The sequence below is a fragment of the Drosophila suzukii genome, chromosome Y (genome assembly GCF_043229965.1).
Source record: "Drosophila suzukii chromosome Y, CBGP_Dsuzu_IsoJpt1.0, whole genome shotgun sequence".
Classification (NCBI taxonomy): Eukaryota; Metazoa; Arthropoda; class Insecta; order Diptera; family Drosophilidae; genus Drosophila; species Drosophila suzukii.
In genome coordinates this window covers 10,030,041-10,044,391 of record NC_092085.1, presented here as the reverse complement: position 1 = coordinate 10,044,391, position 14,351 = coordinate 10,030,041, and the positions used below count along the sequence as shown (strand labels likewise).

The 14,351-nt window shown below is 41.1% G+C and overlaps 1 protein-coding gene across 2 annotated transcripts in view; it reads right to left on the bottom strand.

The window, feature by feature from the left end:
• The window catches only part of Ppr-Y, a 1,017,876-nt gene that overhangs the window by 477,916 nt on the left and 525,609 nt on the right, over positions 1-14,351 (bottom strand). For both annotated transcript variants that reach the window (XM_070998083.1, XM_070998082.1), the window contains exon 4: positions 2,194-2,770. In XM_070998083.1, coding sequence (XP_070854184.1) covers positions 2,194-2,770 — 577 coding nt within the window. The remainder of the gene's footprint in view (positions 1-2,193; positions 2,771-14,351) is intronic.

Sequence of the window (14,351 nt, the reverse complement as noted above, 5' to 3'; positions counted from 1 at the left end):
TCTATTGTTTCTATCTCTCTCTTCTTCAAAAACGAACTTGTGCAAAAGGAGAATATTTTGCTTCTTTTCGTCTCGAAGCATTGCGCTAATACCTTCAAAACCTTTCAATTTCGGCATCTTACACTCTCACGTACACTCCCGGATATTCGAAACTACATATGTATGTATTCGCACACGCGTAATTGTATGCTGCGTTTTTCTTTGTATTATCCGGATCGAAAAAATTTTTGAATTTTAAGTTTTGCGGAGTCAACTGTTTTGCTGATGAATTTTTCCGCTCTTTGTTTCACTTTCGTTCTCACAGTATTCGGTTTTATTGGTTGAGCCCCCAAATTATGTGGGACTGGGTTGATATTATACTTTCCAAATAAGTTGAACGCGATTTATAAATTGTTTTGATTAAACTGATTATTCTGCGTCTTATTATGTTCGTCTTCTCTTTCCACCAAATGCGTCGTATTTTACGTCTTCTCCGTTCGTCTCGCGAATTCTTTATACTTTTTTCGTCTTTTAGTTTGGCACGCTTGCCACGTCGTTTTGTTCTTCATTTCTTCTTTACCACCAGCTGCTCTAATCCCACATGTTTATATAGTAGGATTCTGCACTACAGACTTACCACGTTTTGAATTCCAGGGTGTTGAGATCTCGAAGCTCTGGTTCCTGGATTTTGGAAGATATATATGATATACGTCCACCAAAAATACTTCTGTCCTTAAGTATGCCACTTCACTTAAACAGAAAGTATATGCATCTAGTACACCAGAGGGTGGTGGAGAGACAGTCTTCCCTTTTTGTTATTCAGGACTAGCACTTTGTCTATTGATTCGGTTTATTTAAATGCATTTTAAATGTTTTCAGTGTTTGGTTTTTACTTGTTCTCCAATCATTTTGTATGGGGCTACCGGCCTCACACACTTCTATTGCATCCCTATTTTTCCCAAAGTATGGTATTGGTCACTTTGCCTATGAACGGACGTATGCTAACAATTTTCAGGAGCAAGGGGATCACGAGTACTGCGGCCGCAAACATTACAGGAGGTAACGTCCTTATGGTTGATCGCCTCTCCGTTGTTTGATTACACTGGCAGCGGTGGCACCTCCTCAAGAGCTGGTCCTGGCGGTGTAGACTCCGTGGGCGGATGCTCAAGCCCATGGGAAAATCGCTCACGACAAAAATGCAAAATTGCATTTTATTTTCCTTTTACCAGACAAGTGCACCCCTTCTCTCGACTCGCCGTAGCTATGTGAATCTTTGTATGGCGAGGGAGTACTTAACAATAGTGAAGTAACTTTTTGTTTGTATGCTGCTGGCGGATTAAACGCTTCTTTAAGCCAGATTGCTCTACGCGGCAGTAATAGGGACAAAAATATACTTTTCACACATTGTGGGCGGTACAGTATGATATTATTTAAAATAATCTGCGACTAAATCGAGACTCAAATACAATTTTTACCTGGTGGACATGACAACATTAAGGTCGAAACTTCTAAGCTATATCACTGCGGGCGGCTTCCACCAGAAGAGAGTGCGAATGCGACTACTTTGTATACATGAATAAATTAAAATTTACTGTGATAGTCCGATCGTAAAGAGCTATGCAGGCATCGCAAAAACTAAACGGATTGTATACGAATGTATATGTATGTATATAAATCTGTGTTGTATTTGTATATAAAAAAAATCAATATCTTTGGAAGGGAATGCGGTAAATGTGTAAAAGCGAATATTTAGAAAATTGGTCTGTAGGGGCCGTTGGAGAGTTCATTAGTCTAGTTGTATTCTCACTTAAAATACGCATCGCATGACAATGAAAATTTTGTTTTGATTGCTAGTTGGTGCTGAAACGTTAATTTGGGGTCCTGGAAATTTAAGATGACGCCAAACAGCTTTATATAAGAATCTTAAGTTTTCCTGTGGAAAAGGGAAAACAGCCATAAAAAGCTTAATTTCGTACACCTGTAACTTGAGAACTACTAAAGCTACAGGCTTATGCTATCTTTATTTTAAAATACTATGTTCGCTTTTCTATTTGTCGAAATACCATAATTTTGAGATTGTGGTCGACAGTTTTTCTGTTTTCCTTTTTACCTCGTTAAGGTGTTTTTTTGATAATAACATACTTTAAAAATGTATCTCGGATACTATTTAATAAAAAACAGCTTTGTGCTCTATTGAAATTTAACTCATACTACCTCTATGGCTTCATGCAAGTACAGCTCCTGTGTCATCAACGCTTGCCACATATCATTCATTGCATATTCAAATTGAATATTAAGTTTATCGATTGCATCAGACAATTTAAGATTTTCTGGAGTGTCCTCGTCTTCTCCATGCATGGAATTTTGCTCTAACTGACGCAACGTAATCCGAGCCTCTTCAAAAATGTTTTCTTTAAATCGTAGAAAATCTTCTATCTCATTTTGCCCTATTACTTGAAGTTCTTCTTGGCCCTCAAGAAGATTACTTAAGAAATCCCGAACTTCTTCATCTCGCTCAATAAATCTTTCTAAGCCAAGCTTGTAAATTTCTTGGGTGAGCTCAAAAATGTCTTTATCATATTCATCCGCAAGCTCTTGAGCTTGTATCCCAACAAGCATTAGTACTCGACCATCTTCATCGCCACGCCAAAGTGTATCAAAAAGTTGATGACCATCCAAATGTTCTACAAAGCTAGAGGCTAGTCGCTTTGCTTCCGATTGCTCACGGTCTTGTGATTCTCTTAGTTGTATCTCCTTTTCTTGTTTATCTTCAATTTCACGTAACTCTCGGCTGTGTAGAGGAAAAATGCAGTATTAGAGATATTACAACAAATTTAAATAAAAACAAGGAAGAACGCTATAGTCGAGTACCTCGACTATCAGATACCCGTTACTCAGCTAAATAGAGATATGCAAGCAGCAAAGCGAGATTAAAATGCGCCACCTACCGGCGGTATACAGATTTAAGCGTTATAAGCGTTAGAGCGGGCGTGGCATGTTTCTAGCATTTAAGTTGTGGGCGTCACAGGTTTTCGCGGTTTGTGGGCGTTTCGATAGGTGTTGATGAGAGCAATACATTTCAGTTAAATTTTTATTCTAGCATCAAAACTGTAGGAGCCACAGTTTTGGGCGGTTTGTGGGCGTTAGAGTGGGCGTGGCTCTCTACTGAAACAAACTTGCGCTGCGCAGGAATCTCAGGAAACTGCGTGCCTAATCCTAGTATTGTAACTCTCATAGTTTCCGAGATCTCAGCGTTCATACGGACAGACGGACAGACGGACATGGCTAGATCGACTCGGCTAGTGATCCTGATCAAGAATATATATACTTTATGGGGTCGGAAACGCTTCCTTCTGCCTGTTACATACTTTCCGACGAATCTAGTGTACCCTTTTACTCTACGAGTAACGGGTATAATGAAAAGAAAGTTTAGACCACAACTATTCGGGAACTGGCCAGCCAAGTGGCGGCGATACAAATCGATCCCGCCCAAACAGTAGCTTCTCAGATTTATGTTTCTGCACCTATAGATATAAACAGGGACATAGTTTGTAATGAGCCGCTAGACGCTGTTAAGTGCCTGCCCGAATTGCCGGGAGCCCAGGAGACATACGTCATTTAAGAACTTCGAGGGTAGTTCACGCCATTATCAGGCAATTATTATTATTAGCAGTAAGATTAGATGCCCTGCCAATGCCGTACTATCTTCATTTGGCGCCGTGTTGAACTTCGATGCGATTATAAATCGACTCGATTTCACATACAGTGTCAAGCGAACAATGCACGTCATAGAGCAGGAGATGGGTACCCTCAGACAAAGAAATCTCTCGCTTCTACAGTATTACGACGAGGTGGAAAGGAAGCTTACCCTCCTCACTAATACGGCAACTATGTCATATAAAGCCTCTGCGGCACAAGTTTTATGCGTAAAATTCCGGAATGATGCCCTCCGCTTATTTATCTCTGGAATAAAACGCAGTCTCACCGACGTCCTCTTCTCGGCAAAGCCGAAGGACATGCCATCAGCACATGCATTGGCTCAAGAAGTGGAGTCCAACCATGAAAAGTACACCTTTGCATCATCTTTTGCAAGAAGCCAGGACGATAGGGACAAAAAACTATTTCCGAAGGCGTAAAAGCGCCAACAGGCCAATCTAATCCGCACAAAACTCAAGTACACTCTGCTCCACGCAGTGATAGGCTTCAAAGAAATACTCCCGAACCCATGGATGTTGACCCGTCACTGTCCAGGATGCTTAAACCATCTCAGGCCCGGGCATACCAAAATAGGAAGCCGGCCGCGTCCGATCGATCGGAACCACATAAAAAACAAAGGGTTCACCATGTCGCGCAAAGCGAAGGCCATGCAGAAGAAACATACACCACCGCAGCTTGTAGCGCGGCGCAATTAATTAACGACGACGCCATTTGTGAGTACGACTCGGACGTCATTAATTTGTTAGGGGAAAATCCCTGCTACCCGTCATCAGACGAAGAGTAGCGGGGATTGACATTAAGCTTCTCATAGACACGGGCGCGTCATAAAATTGTATCCGACCATATGAGGGATTGAAAGGCGTCCGCCCGGTAGAATCGTCATTTAGAATCCATTCTATTCAAGGCGCCACCACTATTACAAAGAAATGCTTTGTATCCATTTTTAACTTAAAGGCCACGTTCTTCATCTTACCTGATTTGTCCTCCTTTGATGCTATTGTTGGTCTTGACCTGTTAAAACAGGCAGGGGTATCGCTTTGTCTAGCCTCCGGCCACCTCAAATGGGGCAATGAAGTAGAAAAAGTCGAATTTCAATCATGCCCCGATGTCAATTTTACTAACGTAGATTGCTCCGATGCACCGCCTCTAGCTATGGATGCTTTTGTAAAAATGCTCCGCGACAGGAAGAAAGCCTTCGCGAACCCCAACGAAGCCATTCCTTACAACACGTCGGTGGTTGCCACCATCAGAATTGTTAGGGAGGAACCCATTTATGCCAAACTTTACCCATACCCAATGGGAGCGGCAGATATCGTCAACAGCGAAATCCCCCTAAAATAACCCAATGTCGGTGGTAGATAAAAAGGTCGTCGACGAATCGGGCAACCGAAAAATGCGGCTGGTGTTGGACTTTCGCGATCGGTACCCTATGCCAAACACTACATTACATCCAAAATTACAGGTTTACGTCCATTACCCTGCTATCCCTGTTGACCTTAACATTGGCCCACGTCACGGACTACTCACAGGCTAAATACATTCCCATCATTGATGGTCGAATTCTAGTGTGGGAAGAATTCGCATTCGTCGCACACTCGGCGAATCTCTCAGAGTATAGGCGCGTAGTGAAAGAAACTAATGGCATGACCAGCATGTTTCCCCAGTCACACATGCATAAACTCTTGAGCGTCGATGTCGCTCACCTGCGTGACCTGCTCGAGTCGTTGAGCATCCACCATACAGTAGCTAGAAGCTAAACTTCTTAGGAACAGCGCTAAAGGTAGTGGCAGGAACGCCGGACGCAGAAGATTTCGAAAAAACTAAACTTAACGAATTCCAGTTAATTAATGCAAACAATAGGCAGATAAGCATCAATAATAAGGTTCAAGACCAAATCAATAATATTTCCGCCACTGTCAATCAACTTCTGAGGTCGGCTAAAGGAGCCCAAATTGACTCGGGGCACCTATATGAGATCTTATTATCTCGAAATAGGATGCTTACAATGGAGCTGCAAAATTTATTACTGGCAATAGCGCTTGCTAAAGTCAATATCGTTAGCCCTAGCATACTAGACCATGCAGGCCTGGAAGGTATGTGGATGGAGGAGCCCACAGATACTCCCATCAAAGACATATTGTCCGTTGCGTCCCTGAAAATATTACAGTCCATTAACATATTGAATTTTATTATTAAAATCACTATTTCCCCCGTGTCACATCACGACACGATGATCAGGCTAGAGAACACGATCATAGCGGATTGTGATGGAGAAATCCACACGGTCAATAATTGCTCCGTAACATCTGGAGCTACATTTTGCCAGCTGGCGCATAGAAGGTCGTGCGCCCAGGAGCTCCACGCTGGAGGCATAGCGCATTGTGACATCCAGCACAGTAAACGATCGTCCGGCACGTGTGAGTGTGGATAATGCCACTTACATCCATATACGAGGCACGCACCTCATCACTTTTTCTGAGAGTGCCACGGCTAACGAAACCCGTTATGTCAACCATGACATGGCCCAAAAAAGGTCCCCAGGAGTAGCTAGCTCGCCCTCCCTGAATTTTACTATGGAGCATAACATTCTCAGTCTTCCATACCTTCACCGCTTGAGTGAGCGTAATCTGGAACACATTAAAAGATTCGGGGAGGATATCAACGACTATCATCCACATCAGATAGTACTAGTCGCAGGAGCGATATGCTGCGCGTTGATCTGCGTCGGCTTAACTTATCGGCGAGTCATCCAGGCCAGGAGATCTGCGGCCCGGATAGTAGAAGTGATCGCCAAAATAGGGTCGGCCGAGGGCGGCTTTACTCCTTAGGTGGGAGTAGTTAACTAACTCAGCCGGGCGACGGCATCAACAGATCGCCCAAAAGTCCTCTCCGGCCAAACTGCTGACACAGCGTCTGGCCGGAAGCTCATGCATAACCGGCAAGCACTGCCCATTGGAGTGGCCGCTATGAAGTTCAATTATGTTAGCTTTATGATTCAGTTCATTTTCAACATTCAAAGAATAAAGAACACAAGTTCAATCTGAAATAACTCCGGCAACCGCCGTATAACTTCTTATTACTTATACACTGACTTAGTCTCTAGGCCAGCAGCGAACGGAGGGCAGTTACCCTCCGATTTTTAATTTTGACCATCGGCCAACCGGCTACTGATTGAGGATTGCAGCGAGGGACTCTTCTGCAGCTACACCCATACTAAACCTAATTTATATACTTTATGGGGTCGGAAACGCTTCCTTGTGCCTGTTACATACTTTCCGACGAATCTAGTGTACCCTTTTACTCTACGACTAACGGGTATAAAAAATACGCATTTTTATACAATAAAGATACTAAAAAAAAAGTACTTCATATAACTACGTTATATTTCTAAAGGAGGCAGATGTAGTATGTTCACATATCGAATGCACATTGTACTTTGTGTTTCGCATTAATATTATTACATACATGTTGTAGCACTTGGTTCTTCAAGTGGCCGGTAATATGATCACCGTTGAGTGCACTGGGACTGGGCAGTGCTCCGCATATTTGACATGCGCGACCGCTCTGTCACCATGTGAACATAAGACCTCTCCTCTGCCGCGGTGACTCTTCTCCAGCAGCTACTAATACATACGTGTATACATAAGCATTGAACGCTGCTCTGCCGCCGTCTTTGGAGGCGCAGCTACACTCTCTTTAGCTATACAAAGAATTGTAATAGAGTTAAGAACGATTCAATAAAGAGAACTCAAACTTAAAGGTTGGCCTACACAAATTGTTTGGACAACATATTACACGTATACTTTGGCTAGGTTCTACCATACTAGCCTTTTATTTATTTTTTATTTATGGCAAATTTTGAACATTGAAGTCCTTAAGCTTTTACGGACTCATTCTCGTCAATGCTTAATGCCTTGCTTTCTTCAGAATTTTCCACATTTTCCCAAATTAATTTTTACATTCTTAAACTCCAATAAGGCCTGTTTAACGATTTCTTCATATTCCTTAACGCTATCTGATCCTGTCATCAAAAATATCCATATAGAAATCAATTTAATATATCCAATAATTAATGGGTTCTTACATTTATCTCTTATATCTTCTAGTACTTGTTTACCTAAATATGGATCCGAAGTAGTACATAGGTAAATGTAGTTAATTTATAGTCTTTGATTTAATTATTTGGAGAATCTCTTCACAAGACATGCAATTATTCTTGATCGCTTTCCGCTATGTTTATTTGACTATACACTTTTTCAATGTCCGCCAAAACTTCATGCTGCCATCTGTGCCATTTTAAGACATTTACTATTAGTTGTTTTTGCTGACGCATCAAAAACATCCCTTAATTTTGTGGATAAGCTCGCATCTCTAATTACGTATTAATGTGGTAAACAATACTTGCCTTCTGCGATTGCTTCAACCTTATGTCCTAAAGACATGTATTTTGTCATAAGCTTGCAGTAATGTTCTTTTAGGCTTTTTTTGTTAATGAATTTTTTGTACAAATTTTAAAATCTTGCTATGGCTTGGCCCTTAGATTCCCCTAAGGATTACTCTTCCTAAAAAGGCATCTTAACAACATATCATATAAACTTTTCTTCACAAATTTCGGACTCCAAATCCTTCTTACTTTCTTCTTCCGATTCCCAAAATCTTTTAAAATCCTTGCACTCTATCGTGATCGTAACTACCGTGTTACTTCCTTTTGATTTGGTGCATCCATACACTATCCAACCAAAGTCTGTGTTTTGACCAAGAACACCGTCTATCTTTATTTCTCCTTTCTGAAGAATTTTTGCATATAACTCGGCTCCTATAATTAAGTCCACTTGACCAGGGTAGTTTTGCCACCTTGTTTTATCAATATTTAATGAGCGCGTTGGTAACGCTTTAATTAATTTTGGGAGGGCAGTTGCCCCCACTACTAATCATTTTTCCTTTCTCTTAACGGTTTTATGTTAATGTTTTATGCTTTGACATGCATTTTTTTATCGAGGTAACTGCACTAATCTCAGTATAATTTTTCTTTTTTTGGTGGCTTGAGTGTTTGTGAAGCTTCCTCCGATATAATAGCACTCTGAGATCCACTGTCAATGAGTGCCCTTTATTTTTTCAAAGCCTACTAGCTGATTTCTTATGAATCAATGATGTGGCCAATAAGGCTTGTTTCGTCGTTCTAGTATATATATTTATTTTTTCTTTACTATTATTAATGTGAAGACGGTGTGGTCCGTTTTTTTGCAATTCATGCAAAGAATCTTATTTGTGCACTTTTTATGCTTAAAAGACTCAGACACTAAACAAATGTGTCGTTTTTGCCCAGTCAATTCTATCTACTGGTTCCATTCCCTTAAATTTATAACACTGTGTTACATTATGGGTTGGCAAATTACATCAAGAACAATTTACTTTTTTGCTTTTGCTTGGAAATTCTTTTCTGAAAGGTTTATTTTTCTGTGGAAAGGGGGAATTGGAACTGAAAAAGACACTCATACAATTGAAGAGAATCTTTATTAAATTTTCGAAGTATAATGTGGGCAAAACTGCATCCACATCTTCGAATAATTGTCCCATTAATTTAATTATATCAATTGACACAATAATTGTGTCAATAAATTTTTAAATTTGCTGATTGGATTCCAAATTTAGATTGGGTTAATAAGCCTGTTTATGTGACCAGACAAAATTTTTCTTCTGTTCTTATACCGCTTGGTTAGAAACTCCCAAGCAGCTCATAATTATCTCCAGTGCCCAGCAGTAAATAGGAAACCACGTTCTTGGCTTCTTCTTTTAACGCTGCCTTGAGATATTTAAATTTAAGAGTGGTGCTTAGGTCCTATCTTGTATGAATGATTTCCATAAACAACTCATTAAATATATCCCATTCCTTGGAATCACCAAAGAAAGTGGGTATCTCAATTTTTTGCAGTTTAGGTAATTCCTCTGCCTTACAGCTATAGTTTTCTTAACCTGATTACTTTCATTGCTAAGTCTTTTATCTAAACCATTTAAAATGTTTTGAACATTGATTTCTATTCGCTTCTCTTGTCCTTCCGAGCTTTAAAAAAACTTTTTTCTTCATCTCTTGAACCAAAAGATTTAATTTTCCAAAATTGTATTTCATTTTTTCTAATTTCAAAGAATAAAATATCGCAATTTAAATTATTTAAAGTTTCTCGAGATAGTTTTTTAAATGCCACACAATGTTTTTATAATCATTCTTCATCTTAGCAGCTCTCGAAATGGTTTTAATTTCGCTTATTTCTGCCATTTTTACCTCACTGTTTGCAGGTCTAACTGAGTCCTTTTCATACTGTATCTTTAGTTTAGCAATCGCATAATGTTTTGATGTGAAATATTCGTAGCAAAATACTTTGGCTATGTATAAAAACCATTTGTAGGTCAGACGATTTTGGAAACTCCTGTTGAGTTAAGTGGGTTAACTCGGACTGCTTCTGCAGGAATAATTTGTATTTCTAACTTATCAGAATTTGGACGCTTGTCGAAGTCGGTGATGCTTGATGTCGATGTCGTTGGAGATACTGTGTAATTGATGTTGGCTGCTTGAAGTCGATTATGTTGATGATGCTTGAAGTCGTCTTTGTCAAGGTTGCTGTTCTTCTTTTCTCCTTTTTTATAGTGTTTATAGTGTTTATAGTGTTTAAGTGTTGTTTTAGTTGTTTTGTCAGCTTTAGGTTTTGTGCTATATAGCTTAAAGATTTTTTTTAAATAATTGGATCTTTAGAATATTTTTGGTTTCACTTGTGTTTTACTATTTATAATCACCAGTGTTATTTTGTTGGCACTTTTATGCACTTTTCACAAAATTGTATATTTTTATTTCCTCTGTTTTGGCCACGGACACGCCTTGCCAACTTATTGGTTTGACTATATTCACTATATTTCTTTGTTATTTACAGACTTAACGACGTTTAGCTGTTAAATAACAGAATCTTTAAGGTGCTAAAAAACAAAAAAGACTCTGTGCTTGTCTGTTTGCATTTATTACACTTTTGTCTCTTACCACTGGCTGGGTAAAACAATCGTTTGAACTTATTGCTACCTTTAAGGTGCAGAAAATCTCTGAGTCTCTTACCACTAATAGGGGAAGACAACAGAGAGGTCTAACTAATTGTTCCACAAGGAATCAAGAAGGATCAAATGTCCAAAATGAAAAGTTAATCCTGTAATAAGAAAATACAACCTTCACGCTTGAGATCTGTATAAAAACGGACTTTTATTTTTCTAAGTCTTCGCTTACATGAAGTTCTTATAATATGCTTATCTATGGTTTACGCAAAGACCACAATTGTTTGCTTGAGCGGGAGCCTTGTCAACGGTCTCCCGCTAAGCCACCCTGTGTGCGGTCTGAGAACTATATTTATGGTCAGGCTCAAGTGCCGTGTACTTAAGATTACAATTGATCGGCACTGCACTGTTGTAGGTTTTAGGTTACAGATCGTTATTTAAGCTCTAGATAGATTTACATATTGACATGAACAGAGTTCATAAAACCTTAAATTTATGACAATTAGTTTCCTCCTCTAACAACGTGAACAAATGCGAAAATACGTTTCTTCGAATACTTTCTACATCTTTCTTATAAGTCCGTTATCAAGGCGTGGAAAGCTAGAGGTCCGGAACAAAATGTAAAAGTTTTAGGTCAAACGCATAAAATTCAAGCGGCATTTCGGGAAAAAATGGGAATTGTAGTGGACAAGCCCAGAGACGGAGGTAGAAGATCGTCCAACGATAGCAATGTTGCTTCTGAAATTTCAGGGCCTTATGAAAACCTTACCCATCGTTGTGCCACTATACTCCAAGCTATTGCCTCAAGGTACAATTTGAACAAATTTTTACGAGTATGCCATCGATACCGCTAAGGAATTGATAAGGGAGTATCCATGGTACTATTTGCCACCTACAGTCCATAAGGGGTTAGTTCATGGACATTCTGTGATTAAGCATGCACTGTATCACAGCCGAAAAATCGCAGTTTCTGCAGATTAACCTGCACCACAGCAAGGAAGCATCCGCTGCCCTCCGTACCCGCCTGGCAACAGGCAACATAGGCGTAGTCCCCGTTCAAGAGCCATGGATTGTTGGTAACAACATCTGTGGCTTATCAAACCCCCTATACAAGCTATTTTACACCAAGGATAAGGGTAAAACCAGAACCTGCATTCTTACAAAGACACACTTTAATACATTTCTTACTCCACAGTTTAGCGAAGGCGACCTCACCACGGTCAGACTAGAGCTAAACGAAAACACACATCACACCATAGCATCATTCTATCACCACACAACAACTCATACATACTCACTCATCTAAGGAACTCATCCTGGGTGGGGACGCTAATTCACACCACACACAATGGAGAGTTACTCTACGACTACTTCCTTTAATCAAATCTATTCATCTGCAACAAAGGTAATGACCCAACTTTCATCACTAGAAATAGAGGGGAGTCTTAGACATTACTCTAATATCTGATCCCTTACTTAACCAGCTAGACGCGTGGAAGGTGGGGATCGAACGCTCATTCTCGGACCACCGATACATAGAATTTACAATAAGCCTAGACTATCCTCCCGCCGAGAACATAACTAATCTAAGATTAGCCAACTGGGGATACTATAAAAATCTCCTCAACAGGAACCTACTCGCTCCTCCAACACACATACGCAACCGTCAAGAATTAGATAACCTAGTTAACACTTTTACTGATATCTGCGGTGAGGCCTTAAAAAGGGCTTGCCCAAGTAGAACAGTCAAAACAAAGCACAAACCCCCATGGTGGAACCCAACCCTAGCGAACCTTAAAAGAGAGTGTAGAACTTACTTCAATAGACCTAAATACAACAACAGCGAATCCTTCTGGAATTTATATCATACAAAACTAAGCCTATACAAAAAGGAAATTAGAATATCAAAACGAAGACCTTGGGCTAACTTCTGCAGTAGCATAGAATCTACTGCGGAGGCATCCAGACTCAGAAGAATTCTAGTTAAAGCTCCAGCATCTATTGTCTATCTTAAAACCAATGCTGACAGCTGGACGGAAAACAGTCAGGAAACCCTTGAACTACTGTCAGACACGCACTTCCCTAAGAACACCCATGTAGTGAAGGACCTCCACATAGAGGAGAAATTAGACGACCAGAGTATTGACAACATTTCAAACCCTGGCCGCATTCAGTGGGCTGTCAACTCTTTCAAGCCCTTCAAATCACCTGGCCCAGATGGGTTCTTCCCGGCCCAGTTACAACGGACACTAGATATGTCCCTTCCCTGGCTGACAGCCATCTTCCACGGCTGCCTTGCTCTAAACCATATTCCAACAAGGTGGCTGGACGTTAAAGTAATTTTTATACCGAAAGCCGGCAAGCCCTCCCACACCAACCCAAAGGACTTCCGCCCGATCAGTCTCTCTTCCTTCTTGTTGAAGACCCTGGAAAGGCTAATCGACACCCATATCAGACTAACCATCGACCATAGCCTACTCTCTGACGCACAGCATGCGTACCGTAAGGGTAGGTCAACCGATACCGCCCTCCACTCTCTAGTGTACAGTATAGAACGAGGCTTCCGCAATAAGGAATACTCTCTTGCAGCGTTTCTAGACATAGAAGGCGCCTTTAACAACGTCACCCCAACGGCGATTACTTGTGCTCTGACTGAACTGGGCATTGAGCGGCCCATAGTGGGACTCATACACACCATGCTAACCAGCAGGGTAGTGCACTCCACTATGGGACCGGCCCACTCGACCAGGAACGTCAGTAGAGGAACCCCACAAGGGGGCGTACTCTCACCTCTTCTATGGGTTTTAGTGGTCAACAAACTGCTTTCACTCCTAGAAGAGGCGGGCACAAAAGTGGTAGCCTACGCGGATGACGTGGTTATCCTACTGCAGGGTAAATTCCCGCAAACCCTTTGCAATCTAATGGAGACAGCCCTATCCACCCTCTCCCGGTGGACAGCTGGCTGTGGACTGGGAGTTAACCCGGAAAAAACCGAACTAGTTCTCTTTACAAGGAAGAACAAGGTACCAATTCTAGTTCCCCCAAAACTACACCAAACGCGCCTAACCTTTAGCAACCAAGCAAAGTACCTAGGTGTCATTCTTGACAAAAAGCTCCTCTGGACTGATAACATCCTAGATCGCACACGCAAAGCGGCCATAGCCCTCTTCGCTTGTAAAAAAGCCATAGGGAGGAAGTGGGGTTTCTCCCCCCGGCGCGAAATGAGATCAGCAGATCCACCAATGGTTTCAAGAGGTCGGGACCGGCGTGTATGAAGTCGTTCAGGGATTGTCCCCCTGACTGCGCCGCTGCATCCCAAACTAGACGAACCCTATTAGGTTTGTTCGGGTTTGTAATTATAAAGGTTGGTAGATACCATACCCTCGCGTGTTCTTCCAATATCTCGGTTGCACTTAGCTTACGGGCATACTTCTTTTGCACGAGATTGTCGATCTCCTTTTGGGTTTGAATCTTTAGTGCTGGTTCCTTGATGAATTTCCGTTGTAGGCACTTCAGTCGTCTAAGGGCGTTTGGGTAACTAACTGGTAGAGCTGCGTTCTCGCTCTTCCACAGCAGTCCAATTTCAAATCTGCTGTCCTCAAATTTGGCTGTCGAGTTCATGA